General features: G+C 40.3%; 1 protein-coding gene across 1 annotated transcript in view; it reads right to left on the reverse strand.

Annotated features, from left to right (window-relative positions):
- The window catches only part of LOC137502367 (zinc finger protein OZF-like), a 95,497-nt gene that overhangs the window by 36,015 nt on the left and 39,800 nt on the right, over positions 1 to 19,682 (reverse strand). Inside the window, exon 3 of the mRNA XM_068229391.1 lies at positions 15,487 to 15,597. Within this exon, the coding sequence (XP_068085492.1) occupies positions 15,487 to 15,597 (111 nt within the window). The remainder of the gene's footprint in view (positions 1 to 15,486; positions 15,598 to 19,682) is intronic.

Here is a 19,682-nt window from a genome sequence, read left to right on the forward strand (position 1 = left end):
GAACAAAAATGGAGATAGCGCACAACCTTGTCTCACTCCGCTTCTAATGGATACTGTCTTAACATTACCATTGACTTCTATTGTTGTGCTTTGATTTTTGTACAGGATTTCTGTCCCTCCAGTCCAGTCCTATATTCTTCATGTTTCTAAGGAGTTGTCTCCAGTTTATTTTGTCAAAGGCTTTCCACAAATGCAATGCATGCTTTCCTGTTAACACTCAGTCTTCTTTCTAGAATAGTTCTTAATGCTAGAAGAGCTTCTCTTGTTCCCTTCCATGTTGTAAAACCAAACTGATATTGTGATATATATTGTTCAATTTTCTTTTTAATCCTCTTCTTAATTACATTAAGCAGTATTTTGGATGCGTGCAATAGCAGTGTTAGTGTCCTATAGTTGGAACAGTCAGCAGCATTTCCTATCTTTGGTAAGGTAACTGTCCTACTTTTAATAAAGTCTCCAGGAATTTTGCCATTGTAATAGCATCTTGCAATATTATTATTCTGTTTTTGTTTCATTCTTTCTCCTATTCCCTTGAGAAGTTCTGCTGGTACGTCATTCGGTCCGGTTGCATCCTTGTCCTTTAATTGTTTTAGTGCTAGGTCAAATGCTTCCCATGTGTTTATTGGGATTATATTATCTTCTTCCACCATCTGTTCAGGTTCAAGATAGTCTGAAATTGCCATTACTTCTTCATCCCAGTACAGGTCTTCAAGATATTCCTTCCAGCGTTCTGCGATATCTTCACTATCGATAAGTACTTGCCCATTCTTATCCTTTATACCTGAACTTCTCGTTTTGGGTTTATACTAGAGTGATTTGATCATGCCATATGCTCTATCTGTTCTTCCTCTTATTATATCATTCTCTATAGTCTGCGTAATTTCCTTTGTCTATACTTCTTTTGCCTCCCTACGTTTTGTCACAATGAGATTCTTTGTTTTTCTGTACTGATCTTGGCTTAATGCTGTGTTTATCTTCTTATATACTGGTTTAGTTTCCGAATGAGGTCTAATATCTCTTCAGTAATCCATGGTTTTCTTGGCTCTAGCCTTCTATTCCCTAAAGTTCTATGTGCTACCTCAGAGATTCCTGTTTCATCATTTCTCAGTCCATCTCATCATTATTATATTTCAGGAGTGCATCTGTATCCTCCACATATTTCAGTTTAATTTGTTCATTTTGCAACCTGTTTAAATCCCATCTGACTTTCTTCCTCTGATCATCCTTTTAAGTCTGAAATTGCACTTTGCCATCACAAGTATGTGATCACTGTCCACTTCAGTGTCAGGATAGCTGTGGCTTGATTTGATTTCTGTACCTAGCTTTACCTAATACGAAATCAATTTGGTATCTTTGCATGTCTCTGGGACTTTTCCAGGTATATCGGCTTCTCAAAGGCACTTCAAACACGGTGTTAGTTATTACCGTATCATACTGTTCACAAAAATCTAGTAGCCTTTCACCTCGGCTGTTTCTCTTTCCCAGTCCAAATTTCCATATTCCCATTCTCTCTGTTTTTTAGCCAACTACAGCCCTAAAACCAACTGTTACGGAGACAATGGCACCACACAACCTCGACTCTAGGAATCGGATGAAGAAATGATCGTCCATAATCATGGCAACGTCAGCTCAAGGATTGTACAGTAAAACACAGGCCTGATGTGTGAAGCAGGTATGTGCATGAATATAGGCTAGTCCAAGGAGACACATGACTTACTGTGTGGGGGTAAGCTACCTTAGAGGTAGAGGTGAGGACGGGGTGGCTTATAAATATAATTGAAAATAGTGTTGAATCCATAGCTTTCGGGGTTGCTGAGATGAAAAGAGAGGCTCTGCATGTCATTTAAGTGCATATTGAGCCAGCATGAAGGTGAGGAAAGGTGAAACCAGTCCTCGATCATGGATATAATTATGTGTGTATGTGCCAGCATAGCTGTCAACCAAACTTGGTACACATGACTCATCTTGAAAAGAAAAAAAAAATACCGTACTGTGGGGCAATACATTCCTAGAACCCCTAGGGGAGGGGATGACATGCAAAACAAAACAAAAACAACTCATATTAGCGTTAAATCCATAATTTACAGGGTTGCTGAGATTCATTACAATACTCTGGATGCCATTTAAGTCCAAGTTGAGCATGAAGATTCAGAAGGGGTAAGAAAGAAAATGACCGGGCGAGTTAGCTGTGTGGTCAGGGGTGCAAGGTGTGAGCTTGCATCCGGGAGATAGTGGGTTTGAATCCCACTGTCAGCAGCCTTGAAAATGGTTTTCCGTGGTTTCCCATTTTCACACCAGGCAGAACACAAAGGCAGAACACTAACAAAATGAAACAGATGCACACAAGAGTAAATCAGGCAAATACGATGATAATGTTCAAGCAAGTTATAGTTGGATGATCACTCCTAGTTTGTTTCTGGTTGTACACAATTCATTGATAGGATGCATGATGCGATTGGCAGTAGCCACCTTGGCAAACCATTTCCATCAATCCTCTTCTCCAATGAAGAGGGTGCAGTTTGTTAGCCTTGATAAGCACAAGATCGTATCAGAACATAGGTTAGTTTGCTTTTGTGTCTACTTGTAATCTTGCTCAAGTATGTTGAGATAGTCCTCATACTTCTAGTAATGGAACATTATATTTTGACCTCATGTTACTTTTCAGTTTTGAATAATGTCCTCTAGTGACAGGCCGACTTTCCATCATGCTCTGACCATTAACAATTTCAAAGTTATATTTCGGCAATCTGCTATGTAAATTTGAGGCTCGACTGTCACCTTCTGATATATCAGTGGTAGTGTTTGAATTGCAGCTCTTCAATGAACAACGGAAACCATTGTTTTCAAAACTTCTTAATATTTTCACTCAGCAGATCAAGGTCAGATGAACTCTCTTGGATGTCAATCCAGTTCACTCTTCAATTAAATTTCCCTTATTGCAGGTGAGCTATTTCCACAGTTTCTTAAGCTTTTTCCAATTCCAGACTGGTGAGGATGCTGTTCTTTTACTATACTAGTTACTTTATTTGAAAGTGATAATTTACTGACTTTACATATGTGTAACATTATTTCTTTGCAGTGCACTTCATTTGTGCTTCTCAAGATATTCTATACGGTTGTACCGATGAAATTTTTCTCATATTCCAACCCTAGGTGAGTATTCTGAGGCGTGGAATATTTGTGCCACACCTAGTGGTCTTAATATTTTATACCTCAAATGGTCTTGTTATTCTATTCCCTAATAATGATTATTTGAATATGGCAACTGTTCTCTGACTTGAGATCCACTTCCTCCCGGTTATGATAGATGGTGCCTCATGCCTTTATGAATTTCCAAAGCATTTCTTTCTATCCTAACTTTGCTTTGTATGATCTTTATGAGAAGAGAATGGAAGCCTTGATTTAAAATATGGAGAGGCAGTGCTATGAATTGTGTTTTGTATAATTTAAATGGTAATTTTAAAAGATTGATACTTTTCCATACGTCGCTTTCTGCTTTGAGACAACGTACAGGACCTGTTAATATGTGTAGATTCTTATTCCGGGTATTTAATTTTTTGACTACTTCCCTTGGCTTGCCACAATTATGCTAGGCTAGAGTTCCTTGTGATCCCGGTTATGTTCTTTGTTCTTTATTTCTATTGTGGTGGATTAATTTTCTCTTTACTTTAAAATTTACTTGATACATATATTTGTTCCTACGTAGGGACAAAAAAGGTTATACTGACCCATTTTGATAGAGGTGTGTGTGCTGTTGTTTGATTATGAAGATTTTTCATTTGAGACCTGTTTCTTTCTCTTCTACTGCGACATCTTACTTGAGCTCATGCTGAGATGTGTATTTAAAAGACTAGTTCTGTACAATTCATGTTTGCTGCCAGGGACGATATGAATATGTTCATAGTGTATTTGTAGTTTGATTATTGTAACGACTAGGTGAGCCTTGCCCTATATTGCAGCCACCCTAATTATTTGATCTGGACTCTCAGATTGAGCTCATGAGCCTTTGACTCACTTTTCTCATGCTACTGTGGTTTTTATTGCTGTGTGTCTTGATTCTACATTTTATGTTGCCTTGCGCATCTGCTCTCTGCGTGTGCATGTGTGGATGCGTTGTATGAATGTCGGGTCTGTGTTATTTTTTGGTACCTTATGAAATGTCGTATGGCTTTTAGTGCCGGGATATCCCAGGACGGGTTCGGCTCGCCAGGTGCAGGTCTTTCTATTTGACGCCCGTACGTGACCTGCGCGTCGTGATGAGGATGAAATGATGATGAAGAAAACACATACACCCAGTGCCCGTGCCATAGGAATTAACCAATTAAGGTTAAAAAACCCGACCCGACCGGGAATCAAACCCGGGACTCTCTGAACCGAAGGCCAGTACGCTGACCGTTCAGCCAACGAGTCGGACTTGGTACCTTATAGATGCTACCTTCAGTTTTACTGTTAAGTTTTTTATCTGATTATCTTGCCAACTCGCCTGGTCTCTCGCTTTCAGTGTACAAGCTTCTAGACTGTATGTGAGAATGACTTCAACAGAGTCATCTTGGTTCCCATAGGCACTTTGTTATCCAAAAGTAGATGTCTTATGAGGTTGTAGAAGTTGGAACTACAATTTCTTTATCTGCAGTATCCCTACTGGAAATCATTAATATATTAATTACTTCATATAGGAAGTTGGTCTGTAGGTGTTCAAAGCAAATTTGTCCAGGCTGGAAGGACCATGAAATAAATGTGAACTAAACTTTGACATCTTGTATCATAACAATGAAGTTATTTATTTACAGTTACCAACAATCAAAGAAACATTTTACAATAGGGATTGATTTTAGCTAAGAAAAAGGGCTGGTAATTTTATTACCAGTGCTTTTGTTATAAAAGTTCCCTTTTGATAGTGGGATATCGAGTGCTCTATAGGCCAAAGTATAGGAAGTTGCTTTTTTTTCTGGGCTCCCAGACATATGATGTATGATGACATTGCTCTTTTGTGTGGGTTCGTTATAAATATCATAAATGAGGACGCCATTGAGCCTTTTAAATGTTAAATCAAGAAAATTAAAAGTGAGATTGCATTCTGTTTCTATTGTGATGTACTGAGGCAGTCAAATGTGCTGGAATGTTCTGGTCTGTTGATCTTTGATCAGAAATATTTCACCAACATTATGTACGGTACTGAAAAAAAAATTTCCACTGATGTTGGTAATTATAGTAGTATCAATGTTGTTAATGTATATCTCTGCTAAGATCACTGTTGCTGCTGCACCCACTGGGAGGCCACTCTGCTAGTAAATGTTATTACAGAATATAAAATAATGATTGTTAAATACAAACTTCAATATGATTTAATTCAGGAAAGAGAACTAATATCATAAAATCGTTTAGTTTCCGCTGCACACTCATCATCTGCTTGATAATACACGAGTGTTGCTAGTGATAGTACTTCTCTTTTTATTTTCATGGGGCCTCTAAATATTAGTTCCTAACTAGCGTCGACCTCTAAGATCCTTTGCTGCCATACCTGCACCCTTCACAAAGTTGTAGGTTGTTCTTATTGGGTCTTCTTGGATTTTTTCCTCTCTCTTTACCTGGTAGTCCTAGAGCGGAGAGTCTGAATCTACTCAGTGCCTCACATTTGAAAAGTATGTACTCAGCTGATCCTTCTACTTCACTGCATTTCCTACATATGTTGTCTCTTATTACTCCAATTCCATGTAGGTGTTTCTTCAGATGGCAGTGTACTGTCAACAGTCCCATCTTTATTTTACATTGTTTCTTTAGTACGAGGACTACTGACATCCACGAGGTTATATTTTTACAACTCTAAGCACCTCACTAGTACTTTGTTCCAAACTTGTTTGTATATATATTATTATTTACTACTCACCTGTACCATACTAACATTTCTCATCTCATTACCAAACTTCACTTTATAAATTATAAAATCCATACGATTATTACAGTTAAAAATAACATGTTTTAGGATTCGACAAAATACTTATGTATGCTTTAATATGGCTGATGACGACCCCTAGGTGGGTCGAAACTAGTTCCATGTAATTTATAACATTGTAAATACATATTAGTACTGAATAGGTGGAAACCTTACTGTGTTACTATTCATATGAGTTTCAACAGTTCTTTAGTATGCTTCTTGTTTGGTCCTTTGCAAGCCTGCATCCTGGAGTATTTTTCCAGTTTTCCATTTGTTTCCTTTGTACCCATTTTCCTATGTAGGGTCAGGTTTGTCCATAGGAAATCCTACATACAGGTTCTGGGCCTATTAAATGTGTTTCTGCCCCTTTCCTGGCCAGTTTATCTGCCTTTTAATTTCCTTCTATACCTGCATGCCCTGGTACCCATATTATTTTGACAATGTTGTACTTTGAGAGCTTCAGGAGAAGTGAGTAGCAATACCAGACAATTCTGTATAATATCCGGACTGCCTCTAGTGCCTTAACGGCCACTTGGCTGTCCATAAAAATGAAAATGTTCTTATTCCTATAGTTCATTTTCAGATTTTTTTTTTTTTAAGACATGTTGTGATAGCTATCATTTCAGCTTGAAAGAGTGCAGTGTGTCTGCCCAGACTCAACTGGATTGATCTCTCAGGTCTTTTCCCATTGATCCCTTCTCCTGTGCCATCCACAGTCTTTGAGCCATCACCACACTATCTTCTTTTTCAGTATTCCATTTGTTGATATCCCAGTGTTCTTTTTTATTAACTGGGTCTCAAATGGTTTTTCAAAGTTGTACTTTGGTATCATATGATCAGAAGGCATGTGTAAAACTTCCTCTGTTATTACTCTGTTAATTTTACAGTGTCCTAGATTGGGTCTTTGTGCATTCCAGCACTCTGATTGTGCCAATCTAGGGGAAGGTCGGGAGGTATCGGACGGCGGCTGGTATCGGACAATTCACAGATGTCTTTGTTAGCAGCATGTGGCAGAACCTGTTTAGCTACTCACAGGTCACAAGAAACGTTTAATTTTCAGAAAGGTATGACGAATGAAGGTTACTGGGTGAATAAGTGCAAAAAATGGTTACAAAAGATTGGATTGGGGGTATATGGAGAGGTCTGGGGGGATGGTAGGAATAAATGGGTATGGGAAAGGATAAAGGGAAGACTACTAGATATTGAAAGACAGAGCTTAATAGAGGAATGTAGAGAGAGAGTCTCTTTATCAGTATTAAATAAATTGGTGGAAGTAATAAACCCAAAAACGGAGTTTGAGGGTAGAAGGGATAAGAGAGGTTTGTATTGGTGGGTATTGGGTCTTCCGAGGAATAGGGGGTGGGTTGGTAGTGAGAATAGGGATAGATGTGTGTTATGTGGAGAGAAGTGGGAGGACCTGCATATTTTTAATCAATGCCGACCTTTGGCGGAGATAAAGATCAAACTAATAAGTAAGAAGGAGCTGCATATGGTAGGGGAAAGCTATAAGATAACATCTTGGTTATGTAGGGAGTGGGAGAAAGGAACGAATATAGCGAAATTCTTAAATGTGGCCAGAGCTATATTTATAAAGAAATTGAGGGAGTAACAGGGGTTGTGCAGATAATGTGGTTCGTGCTGAGGGAGAAAGGGGGAAGGCATTCTGCTCAGAGGAATGGATATCCGCCCTGAGCAAATGCGGGAAGGGTATCATGGTAATCATGATATCAGAAGAGGGGTCTGTAGTGTTAGGGGAAAGGGGGAGAACACCTTGCCCTGTGGAAAGGTGATCCGCCTGGGGCAAAGGGAAAGCCTGAGAAAATTAGGTAAGCGTTGAGAAAAAAGGGAGGTTGAGTAGGTTTAAGTGTATTTGTGTGAGGAGGGAGTATAAAGAAGGTACATGTGATAGAATTGTGATAGATTAAGTGGGAATGTAGTTAAGGAGAAAATGTTGGCAGTATGGAAATTATGAAAGTAGGTCAAAAAAAAATTCTTTTAAAAAGAATTTAAATGGTGTAGATGCCTTGATGAGGGGTGTAAAAATTGAGGGATTCTTGATGTTTATGTATTAAGTTTAATAGGATGGAAGAAATGGGATCTAACAGTTTGATGTAATTGAGGTGTTGTAGACTGAGAAGACGGAGTGAACTAATGGATTTGGAATGGAAACTGTTTGTTTGTGTGTAAGTGAAATGTTTAAAAAAAAAAAAAAGTCAAATTGTTTTAAGTGCGATATAAAATGATTGTTAGTTGATGTTTAAGTCTGAAGCTTAATAAGGTGAGTCGGTTTGATATATGAAGTGTGGTGCGGTAGGTGGAGAAGACTGAGTGTACTAATGGACTTCGAATGAAAAAAGTTTGTCTGTGTTAAAAAAAAAAAAGTGTTAATTGTTTTAGGTGCGTTGATGAGGGATTTTAAATGGTTGTTAGCTGATGTTTAAGTCTTAAGTTTTTATAAGGTGAGATGTAAATAGCGGGAGTAGTGCGTGAGAGGTGAGGGTGACGTATCAAGGGAAGAGGGAGGGGTGGGGGACTTGACCCCACTCCAAAGAAGATAGACTTGAGCATGTCCGCACGGAAATGAAAAGGATAGGGAAGGTAGTGTGCTGACAAGGGGCAAGAGTATGTGTGACGTACATAGCGGAAGTGTGTTGCAGGCCACCTGTTGGGTCTGGTTTCAGCCATAAGGAAAGGAACACAGTGTTTGTCAGCGAGGGTCGGTGAGATACGATACCAGTTCTCACGTGGCAAGGCTGGTGGCTGCTGTAGACGGGTTGGTGGGCGTGTGTTCCATGCCAGGGCTGTCGCAGCGACCAGTCTAATTATTTTTTTTATTTATTTTTTTTTTTTTTTAGGTGGTAGTCAGGGGTTGGGCTTTGGGTAGTTAGTAGTGCGGTATCGTCCTGCATGTGTGCTGGCTATCCGCGTACGTGTGGGATGATACTGAGTATATGTAGAGGTAGTAAATATAGTTAAGTAGTTTTAAGAGATATGTAGTTGTTATTATTGCTTGTTTTCCTTTGTTTCGCTCTGTCTGTCTTTATTGCCTGTAAGCCGATGGTGTACACTAGGGTGGGCAATAAAGATATGTATGTATGTACTCACAGGTCCGCCTGCATGTTTGAAGGATGGGTACATCCTATTCAGTCGAAAGGCAGGGTCGTTTACGAGTTGTGGTGTATTTTTGTCCTTTGTGTGATTTTCGGCCGGCACGGATTTATTTTTACCAAGAAGTAGCAGCAACAAGGACAAGTTGCATTGAACTTTGAGTACATTAGCAGAAGCAGTATTCCTTACTCTGTAATATCGTGGGTTTAGAATCAGTTTCTTTTCGAACGTTCTCGTTCAGTTCCAGTTGTTTCTTAAGGGAGTCATTCGGGCGGTATCGGACACGAAACTGGCGTGCGGTATCGGACAGATAGGTTGCAGTTCCGTCCGGGTTACTGATAGTACTATCCTTTGTTTTAGGTAAGCATGGGGAAGATACGAGGATAATGGGAAGAAAGCAATATAATATTAGTCGTGAATAGTGTCAGGGACAATAGAATGAGTATTAGAGAGGCCAGTCAATGTTCCTCTGTTCCACAATATCACGTTAGATGATAGAAGCAAAGCTCTTGAAGCTGGTAAAGAGATTCCAATAAAAGTGTGTACGGCGAACAGTGAGACTTTTCAGAGAACATTCTCAGATGAAGAAGAGAATGACCTGTACATGCATATCAAGGCTCCAACAGTCAGCTCATGCCACTCATCAAAACAGAATTTTTAAAACTTGTGTATCAATTTGCTGAGGAATTGAGAGCTGAACATAGGTTTAATAAAACTAAAATGATGGCAGGAAAGACCCTTTTTATGATTTTATGAAGAGGCATTAAGACCTCCGTTTGAGGACGGCTGAGTCTATCAGCTTGCAGCGAGCAGTAGGCTTCAACAAGGAGCAAGTGGACATATTTTGGATAAATTAAATGACCTTGTGACTAAATATTTGTTTAGTCCATCAAGAATCTTCAACGCTAATGAGTGTGATATTTGCAGAATGGCTAAACGTTAATTTGTTTTATTTTTAATGTGAAAAATATAAATTTTTGTTAAAAAACATTGACCGTCCGATACCACCCTCCATTTTTCAAACCTACGAAAGTGTAATGACCTCCTTAATTTGTTAATATTGTCCGTGTTTTTAATTGTGATTAAATATATTCTAGTGAGTACGTAGATACAAGAATATAGATGCTTATAAAATGCATTACATGAATTTTTTCCTATTCCATAAACAAATTATGGCAGAAAAGTTAAACTGTCCGATACCTCCTGACTTTCCCCTATATGAACTCATTGTAGCCTGTCCTTTTATGAATTTGCATAGTGATGGGAGGTCTAGTAAAGTATTCAAGGCTTCTGTCAGCGTAGTTTCATAGGCCCAGTTATGGGTATGCATGCCATCCTCTGTAGGCTATCCAATCTACTGTCGGCTTCTCCTCGACTTACTTTCTGCCACCAGATGATTGCAGCATAGGCCATCAATGGTCTAATGATCATTGTGTATATCCACATTACCATTGATGGTTTTAGGCCCCATGTCTTCCCAACAGCTGTTTTACATGCATACAGCAAGTTCTTGGCCCGGGTTATGTTCCTTTCTATATGGGGATTCCAGGTTAGATTTTTATCCAATATTAAACCTAGGTGCAGTGCCTGTTCTTCCATAGTTTCAGTGATCTCTTTCCCTCTAACTGTCTCCTTCTTGTAAAAGGGACAAGAGGAGTTCAGGTTGACTGATGTTCTTCGCGGCACCAATTCTCCAGAAAGTTGAGTGATATTTGCCTGAGGTCCTAGATAACACTCATCACCTTACCTCGTACCACAATCACTACGTCATCTGCGTATCCTTGTGTATAAAAACTCAGTTCATTGAGCATAGCTATGATTTGGTCACCACGAGGTTCCACAGCAGTGGCGAAAGAACTCCTCCCTGAGCACAGCCTCGGGTGGCGCTAACAGTCAGCGTTTCTTCAAACAGGGTTGCTTTTATCTTCCTTCCGTCTAACATGGATTTAATCTATTTGACGATGGTTTTACTCACCTTGCTAATTTCCAATGCTTTGATCATAGAGTCATAGGTTGTATTGTTGAAAGCTCCTTCTATATCTAGAAATGCTGCTAGTGCAATTTCTTTATATTCTAGGCTTTCCTCTAGTTTACAAACCAACTGGTGGAGTGCTACTTCAGTGGATCTGCCAGATCAAAATGCAAAATGATTTTCACGTAACGTTGAGTTTACTTGTACCATTCTTCAGATACATTTATCCAGAATTTTCTCCATTGCTTTCAGCATGAAGGAGGTTAAACATCATGGTCTGTATGCTTTGGCTTGGGCATAGTTTCCCCTTCCAGGCTTAGGTATGAATACTGCTTTAGCTTCAGACCATGATTTCAGCACGTACCCTAACGCTAGACTAGCTCTGAAGATGTCCGTCAGGGCACTGACGAGTATCTCGCGTCCTTCCTGTAGGGGTAACAGAAGTATCTCATCTGGCCCCGGAGCCTTCATAGGGTGAAACGTGTCGTTTGCCCATTTTACATCGTTGTGTTTTATTATTCTGTTGACTCAATTCCAGTCTGCTCTTTGAGCTCCGGTCTCTGTTCCAACCGTTTCTTCTTCTTTCATCTCCTCAGCCTCAGGAAAGTGACATGTCATTAGCATCTCCAGCGTGTCCTTCCCCACCTGAGTAAACAACCCATGTGGTTTCTCCAGTGTCCCCACCTGATTTATATGGGTTGCTTTCAGAACCTTCTGGAGCCTTGCTGTTTCAGTGTGCGATTCCACTTTCTCACAGAACAGTCTCCAAGATTTTCTTTTTGCTTCCCATATCACTAGGTTATACTCGGTGAGTTTCCTATGATATACGTCCCACATACCATTTCTAGATGATATTCTATACAATATCCTAACCTCTTTTTTCATTTTGGCTAGTTTGTTGTTCCACCACCTTAACTTTTTGGTGTTTTTCTTTTCTTTGAAAGGACAGTTGCCATGGAATGATTCAATAATGGCCTCTTCTAATAATTCTACTGCCTCATCCAATTCTTTCTGTCCTCTCACATTAGTTGAAATTATTTTTACAGCCTTCCCTAGAACTTCTCTGTATCTATCCCAGTTAGTTCTTTTTGGGTCTCTGTACATCTCGATCCCACATAGTCTCGCACCTATTGCAAATTGGATGTGCTGCTGGTCTGCCAATGATTGTTCCTCCAGCGCCTTCCAGTCTTTAATAAGGTTTGCAATATGCGTAGTGCTTAGTGTAATGTCTATTACCTCCCTACGATTTTTATTTATAAATGTAGGCTTATTTCCTATGTTTAGTATCGTCAACTCAGTTCCAATAATAAACTATAGTAAAGACTCATCTCTTGCATTGCAGTTCATGCTGCCCCATGCCGTGTAGTGTGAATTTGCATCTGCTCCAAGGACTAGGTGTCCACCTTTCCTCTTTGCGTTGCAAATTAGGTTCTCAACTTCTTCTAATGGGGGCAGATTAGTTGAGTCATAGGGGAGGTATGCAGAGCCTATGGTTATTTCTCTGGGACCTTCCTAATTTTCAAGTTTTATCTTGGCTGCCACTGAGTCCTTTGAACAATGCTCCTGCAACAGAAGACATTTCAGTTTTCTGCTCATAAGTAAGCATGTTCTAGGCACATTTGATGTAGTATTCTACATTAGCTTACCTCCAGATTCTGCCAGCCCCGCTACTCTGCCCTTAACTACCCATGGCTTTTGAATAAGAGCCACATCGATAGCCTCGGACTTGAACTTCCTGACAAAATTGGCAACAGCTGATTTTTTTATGTTGTAGGATGGCCTGTAGAATTTCAGTACCATCCATGCCAACGCTGGTTTTGTTTTTCCATTAATTACTTGAAATTTGATCTGCCCAAGTCCAATCTTGGCCTTAAGGTCTGACTTCTTGAGCTCTTCAAAATCTCCTTCATTAAGGGCCAAAACAATTGTCCTTCCTGTGTCATCAGTAGTTGTTGCATTCAGCACTCTCCACTCTTTCGTCAGAAGTTTGGTGTCATGCTGATGTATCCTGACAAGCACATCATCAACCTTCATCTTGTTAAATAGAGGAGGAAACTTGGTGATGACCTTTGTAGTATTCGCCACCTTCTTGGCTTCTGCCACCTCCAAATTCTCCCCTTTCCAAGGGTTGCTACTGGCCACTGTCTGTTCCAGCCAGCCTTTAGTTTCTGGATTTGGACAGATCACTACCACTGCTCCACTTTCCAGCCTTGGAGACCTGAGGAAGCCTGGAAGGCATCCATCCGACAGCACTTTCATTTGCGCTACCAGAGCAGATGAAAGTTCCTTCACGTCTTCCTCCTTCAGTTTCCCGTCTGGAAAGGTTTTAGGTATTACTGCTACCTTGATTGAAGTTAGTCTTTCCAAGAAGGGCATGACCATCTCTTCTTACTGTTTCTTGGCGAGCGGTTTTGTAGCCGAACTTGATGGTTTATTATCCCCCGACCTTGGTCTTTTGGGCGTTGTTGGAGGGACAGCCTCTCGCCAATCCCTGTTCCGTGCCTTCTCCGTCCAAGTTCCAGCCACTATTTTGGCTTCCTTCCTTCGATCTTTTCCTTTCCTTGTAATATGCACTGTTGGGAGGTGGTCTGTTGATATAAAATCTGTTGATTTTCGATGCAGAAATCTTCAGTTCTGTCTCTACAGATGTTCCTGGTTTGCTTGTGGTAGCAGTCTGCTCTACTGGAGCTTCTGTTGCCATTTTTTGTTTGAATCGGTGACAGCCTGTCCAATTGGGACTTTTGTCTCCATTTTTTCATCTTGGGTTCAATCAATCATAGGTTTTTTTGCTCCTTCTAAGGTCTTGAGCATCGTCGTCACCATCCGTGGAGAGGCATACAGCCAGACATTGTCCTCCTGCAACTCAGGCTCTCCGTAGAAGAGACCACTCCTCTCAGTCGTCCGTCCAGCGGTCCACCCCTGGCCCAAACCTAGCCAGGTTTGCTCTCCCTTCAATAGGCCTACTCACTTGGACTCTACTTGGCATTATCATGACAGAGTTCACAGGGATCGCCCCTTTCCCAACCCACTGCTCGTCCAGGCTATATAGAGCAAAGTGATGTGTTGGTTCCAGCATCCCACAGTGAGCATTCACCTCAATCACTAGCCCCATATCACATGAACCACTGTATCACCCATGTGGAGGAAACTGTAGCATATGTGGGCGAGGCCTCCATTTCCAAGCCTTGACTGGGGCTAGTAAGAATCACAATGCCTCAAGACGCTTTTTGGCAATACTTGTTTATGGTCCATAAGAAGGTATTTTATTTCCCTCAGACCCTCCAGCCAAGTTTGGAGGGCCCCCTATCTGCCACCTGGGACCCGCCCAATAGGGGAACAGGTAAGAAAACTCCCACGGGTAGTGACAGTACTAGTTTCCATGTTGATTTTGTTACTCCTAATTTCCATGGGGGTGTGGCTCATAGTGCAACAATGCAGTGTAAATATACAGTAAACTGGGACTTGTGCATGCGAGTATGTGTAGAATGCTGACACAGCTAAAAGTGGGATGCTCCCGAGGATTATCACAACATTGTCGCTGTTTTTGAACATACTCTTTGGTAAACTGTTAGACTCACTTCATGGAAAGATGATAATAATAATAATAATAATAATAATAATAATAATAATAATAATAATAATAATAATAATGTTGGCCTTTATGCGGTTTTTGGAGATGCCGAGTGCCAGAATTTAATCGCGCAAGAGTTCGTTTAGGTGCCAGTAAATCTACTGACACGAGGCTGACATATTTGAGCATCTTCAAATACTACTGGACTGGGCAAGGATCGAACCTGCCAAATTGGGGTCAGAAGGCCAGCGCCTCAACCACCTGAGCCACTCAGCCCAGCTCATGGAAAGAGGTCTGAAGGCATTTTACTTTCATTCAACAAATTCTCCTTCCAACGAAGGTAGCCCCAGATGACTCGGTACACTCACTAACCGAAGGCTATAGCAAATCATACTCAAATATTTGGATTGAGATGGTGATTTAAGATTTGGCAGAATTTCTTCCACTACAATCTCATCTCTAAGAGAGGATGATAAGCTGAATCTCTTCTTAAAAAGCCTTGATATGGAACCTTGACCTCCCATTAAAAGACAACAGAGCTCTATTGGTCAATGTAATATTAACCTTGTAAGAAATTTACTGTAGGCTCATAAACACTCTTCCTTTATTGATGTACCCTGGTATCCTGTTAACTTTCTTTGTATACAATGACTTCAAGGTGCAGGTTCAGAATTTTATTGTGCACGCATCTGTGTCCTCATTCTGACGTGGCACATCATAGTTGAAAGGAATTAGATTATGTAGGGAAGTGTGTCTGTGTGCCTAAATATTGCAGCATACACCATTCAAATAATGCATGTAACAAAGAAAGCGCCATATTAGCAGATGCTGAACATATCATGTTACACGATTGCCTAGCTCCCATTTAAGATATGTAGGTATCAATAAGAGAACAGATACCTGATCAGAGCAGGGTTCTTTGACCTTCTGCAAACTCGAATCAGCAACCGTAGCATGTTGATCTTCTTCAGTATTTACTTGGTTGTCAAAAGGTGGGGCAGCATCTTCCTCCTATTAAGAAAAGGAAAAAAAAAAAATATCAGCATTTTGTTATGTTTTTACAGTAACTCAAGAAATATGTACGACTCTTTGTATTTATTACAGATCTCAAGAAAAATAGAGACAGGCTTTAAATTTCACAAATTAATCAGATCACCCGTACAAACACAGTCTGCCTGGCTGATCTATATTCAAATAATTCTGGAAATAGAAAGTAACCTTATAATTTTACTCAGTACAAACCCCCCACCTTAATGTAGCATCCCAACCAAAGACAAATTTAAATTCAAAAATCCAAGGTAACCCGGACAGGAGACTAGTGACACTGCAACTCAGCTATTTCATCCTTCTAATTCAATGCCCAGGCCCTTTGTTCAATCCAATGTGCACACACTTCGATAAGCTGTGATGGTAGCGGAACAGCAGAAGTCCGCCATATCGAGAACTTACTGTCCCTTGAAAATTCATACAAAAAACTGTGCACAATCTTTTGGTTATTATGAGAACACAATCACTAATGCTTCCAATATTATGAGCGTTATAAATCCCTGATTTGTATTTATGTACTCCACCAATTATGTTGAATGAAACTGATCATCTTCGCTATAGTTTTCCCACATCTACACTAGCAAGCTCTCTCATCAACAATCAAACTGCAAGGCAATGCTGGAGTTGATTGGTAATACCATAGCCAACTACAGTTACAAGCTGGATTTATTTATTACTAGCAAATGTACCCATGCTTCCCTACGGTATTCTACATTGTATACGGATATCGAAGTAAATTACTGTACATGAAGTGAATAAAAAATTTTAAACTGCATGTCTCTTGACGTTACCCGAGAAACGGTATGGAAGGTATGCAGACGTTGTTTCCAATGTAAAGTGCGAGTTGAGGAGTTGTGATGATAATGACAGGTCCACTTGTCTACCACAATTCACTATGCGTAACATCAGTCACATTTTAATGGGTAATTTTTTTTTATAATCGGTGGCACCCTTGCAAGGGGGCACCTATTCCTAACGATAAAGAGAATCAGCTAAAAGAGTTTTGAAAAATGCACGCTCTCGTGCTGTCTGCTAGTCAAATCGAGAAGGGAATTATACATTACAATTGTACACAGGCGTTGGAGGAGGTCCCCATTCCTACTGCCAGTTAAAGTCGATGTGGGGAGTACTGATTACAACAGCAGACACCCTCCAGCTGACATTCACTATTGATTTGTAAAGTATTAATTACAATGTCAGACACACCCTCTTCTAGATCGCTACAAATCAACTTCGATGAATAAATGTAGATCGACATACAGAAGTGTATGCATGTTCACCTACATTTACAGAATATCTGCTGCTAAACGGTGCATGATATCGAAAAGCGGATTGTACGGTAAGACACCTCTGGCCTCATATTTCCTCGTATCTTATCTATTTAAAGGTATGATTGAGCAGAAACATTGAATAGGGTAAAATTTGTGTAAGATTTTCACACAGTGAATTACTTTTCATACAGCTTCAAACATAGAATTTGGCTCACATATGGCTACTGGGTGGGCCAATATTCGTGTAGAAGTTGATGATCCCGTCTTTCCTATAAGTGAATCAAACCATCAATTACACGTGTACAAAGTGGAAAATTTAGGTAAATCCAGAAATAAAGCCAAATTTAACGTACAAAAAGCTATAATTTTGCCAAATTTCAATTTTCTAACTTGTCTGGGAGATTGTGCTGCCATCTTCATATGGAGGAGGGGGTTAAAAATGAGGACTTTCAGGAAACTTTTAAGCCCATGAAACCTATAAGTTATCGTTTTGGATAAATATCACCGACTGTGTTCTTAAGCAGATTTGAAACTCCCAGCATGTCCCCCTCAGAGAATTATGAGAATTTTAGATTTTTCTAGGGATCCCGTGTCTGGTACCAAGTTTCTAAGATGCCTAGAATGGTCTCATTAAATCACGTCTGTTTTCATTTTAATGCCTTAATTTAGTAGTACAGTATATACAGATCGCTCCAAACTGACTTCCATTCATTAATACAGATTATATTTCACCTACTTCCCTAGTGGTTCTAGGGGCGTCTTACTCCCAAAGTATGTTTTCCAGGTAGTAAGTCATACTTGAAAGTCACACTGGAACATACACACGTCCCCTATCTCGGTCATTTTTGACAATTTATTTTCTAACCTTCTCACCCCCTATGCCGAAGGGGGCTGAAGTTGGACTTTAAAAATCCGGAATGTTACTATTCATCTCAACGACCCGGAAAACTATGGACTCGGCAGTATATTTGATTATTTTTATATCTCACTCCCCCCTCCCCTACCCTAAATGGGGCAAAACATTGATTTTTTAAAAAATCGGGTGTGTTAGTATTCATCTCAGCGGCACTATTATCGATTATTTTTAAGTTCAATCCCCTCACCCCCACCACAAATAGGGATGAACTTGGACTTATAAAATATCCGGAGTCTCACTATTCATCCCAGCGACCCCGACAACTATGGAGTTGACACTATTTTTTATTATTTTTATATACCACTCTCCCATTTTCCCCCATCACGAAGGGGACAGAACTTGAAAAAAATTCTGGAGTATCATTGTTCATCTCAGCGACCCCGAAAATTATGGATTCGACACTACTTTCAATTATTTTTATATCTCAGCCCCTTTGTCCCCCGCCCCTAAGAGTTCCTGTGTTGTCCTACACCCACGTGGTTTGTCTCCTGATACTAAAAATTCAAAGTGTACAATTCTCCCCGGCGACCCCGAATACTATGTCTTCGACACTATTTCCCCAAAGGGGGATGAACTTGGACTTATAAAATATCCGGAGTCCCACTATTCATCTCAGCGGCTCCGACAACTATGGATTCGACACTATTTTCGATTATTTGTATATATATCACTCTCGTATCACCCCCACCACGAAGGGGGCTGAACTCGGACTTTAATAAATTCCGGAGTGCCGCTATTCATCTCAGCGACCCCAGAAAGTATGCATTCGACACTACTTTCGATGATTTTTACAGTATATCCCCTAGAACCCCGCCCTTAAGCGTTCCTGGGGTGTCCTACCCCCAAGTGATTTGCCTCCTCATACTAAAAATCCAAAGTGTACAATTCACCTCGGCGATTCCTAAAACTATGTATTTGACACTATTTTCGATTAATTTTATATATCATTCCCCCCCTCGCTCTCCACCCCAAAGGGGGATGAATTTGGACTTATAAAATATCCGGTTTCTCAATATTCGTCTCAGCAACGCCGACAACTATGGATTCAAAATTATTTTAGATCATTTTTATATATCAATCTCCCATCACCCCCCCCCCCCCCCCCCCCGAACGGGGCTGATCTGAGACTTTAAAAAATTCCAGAGTGTCACTATTCATCTCCGCGACCCCGAAAAGTATGGATTCGACACTACTTTCAATGAATTTTATATCTCAGCCTCCTCACCCCGCCTGACCCTAAGGGTTCCTGGGTGTATTCCCCCCACATGGTTAGTCTCCTGATACTAAAAATTGGTTGTGTCACTATTCATCCCAGTGACCCCGAAAACTATGGATCCGACACTATTTTCTATTACTTTTATATATTACCCCCCATCGCCCCCACCCTGAAGGGGGCTGAACTTGGAAATTAAAAAATTCCGGAGTGTCACTATTTATTTCAGCGAGCCCGAAAAGTATGAATTTGACACTACTTTCAATGATTTTAATATCTCACCCCCTCGCCCCCCTGCCCCTAAGGGTTTCTGGGCTGACTTACCCCCTCGTGGTTTGTATCGTGATACTAAAAATCCGGAGTGTACGAATCACCTTGGCGACCCCGAAAACTATGAATTCGACACTATTTTTGTTTAATTTTATACATCACTCCCCACTCGCCCCAACCCCAAAGGGGCTGACATGGACTTTAAAAAAATCCGGAGTGTCACTATTCATCTCAGCGACCCCAAAAAGTATGGATTCAACACTATTTTCATTAATTTGTATATCTGACCCCCTCGCCCTCCCATCCAAAAGGGTTCCTGGGCTGTCTTACCCCCACGTGGTTTGTCTCCTAATACTAAAAATTCGGAGTGTACAATTCA

The sequence above is a fragment of the Anabrus simplex genome, chromosome 10 (genome assembly GCF_040414725.1).
Source record: "Anabrus simplex isolate iqAnaSimp1 chromosome 10, ASM4041472v1, whole genome shotgun sequence".
Taxonomy (NCBI): domain Eukaryota; kingdom Metazoa; phylum Arthropoda; class Insecta; order Orthoptera; family Tettigoniidae; genus Anabrus; species Anabrus simplex.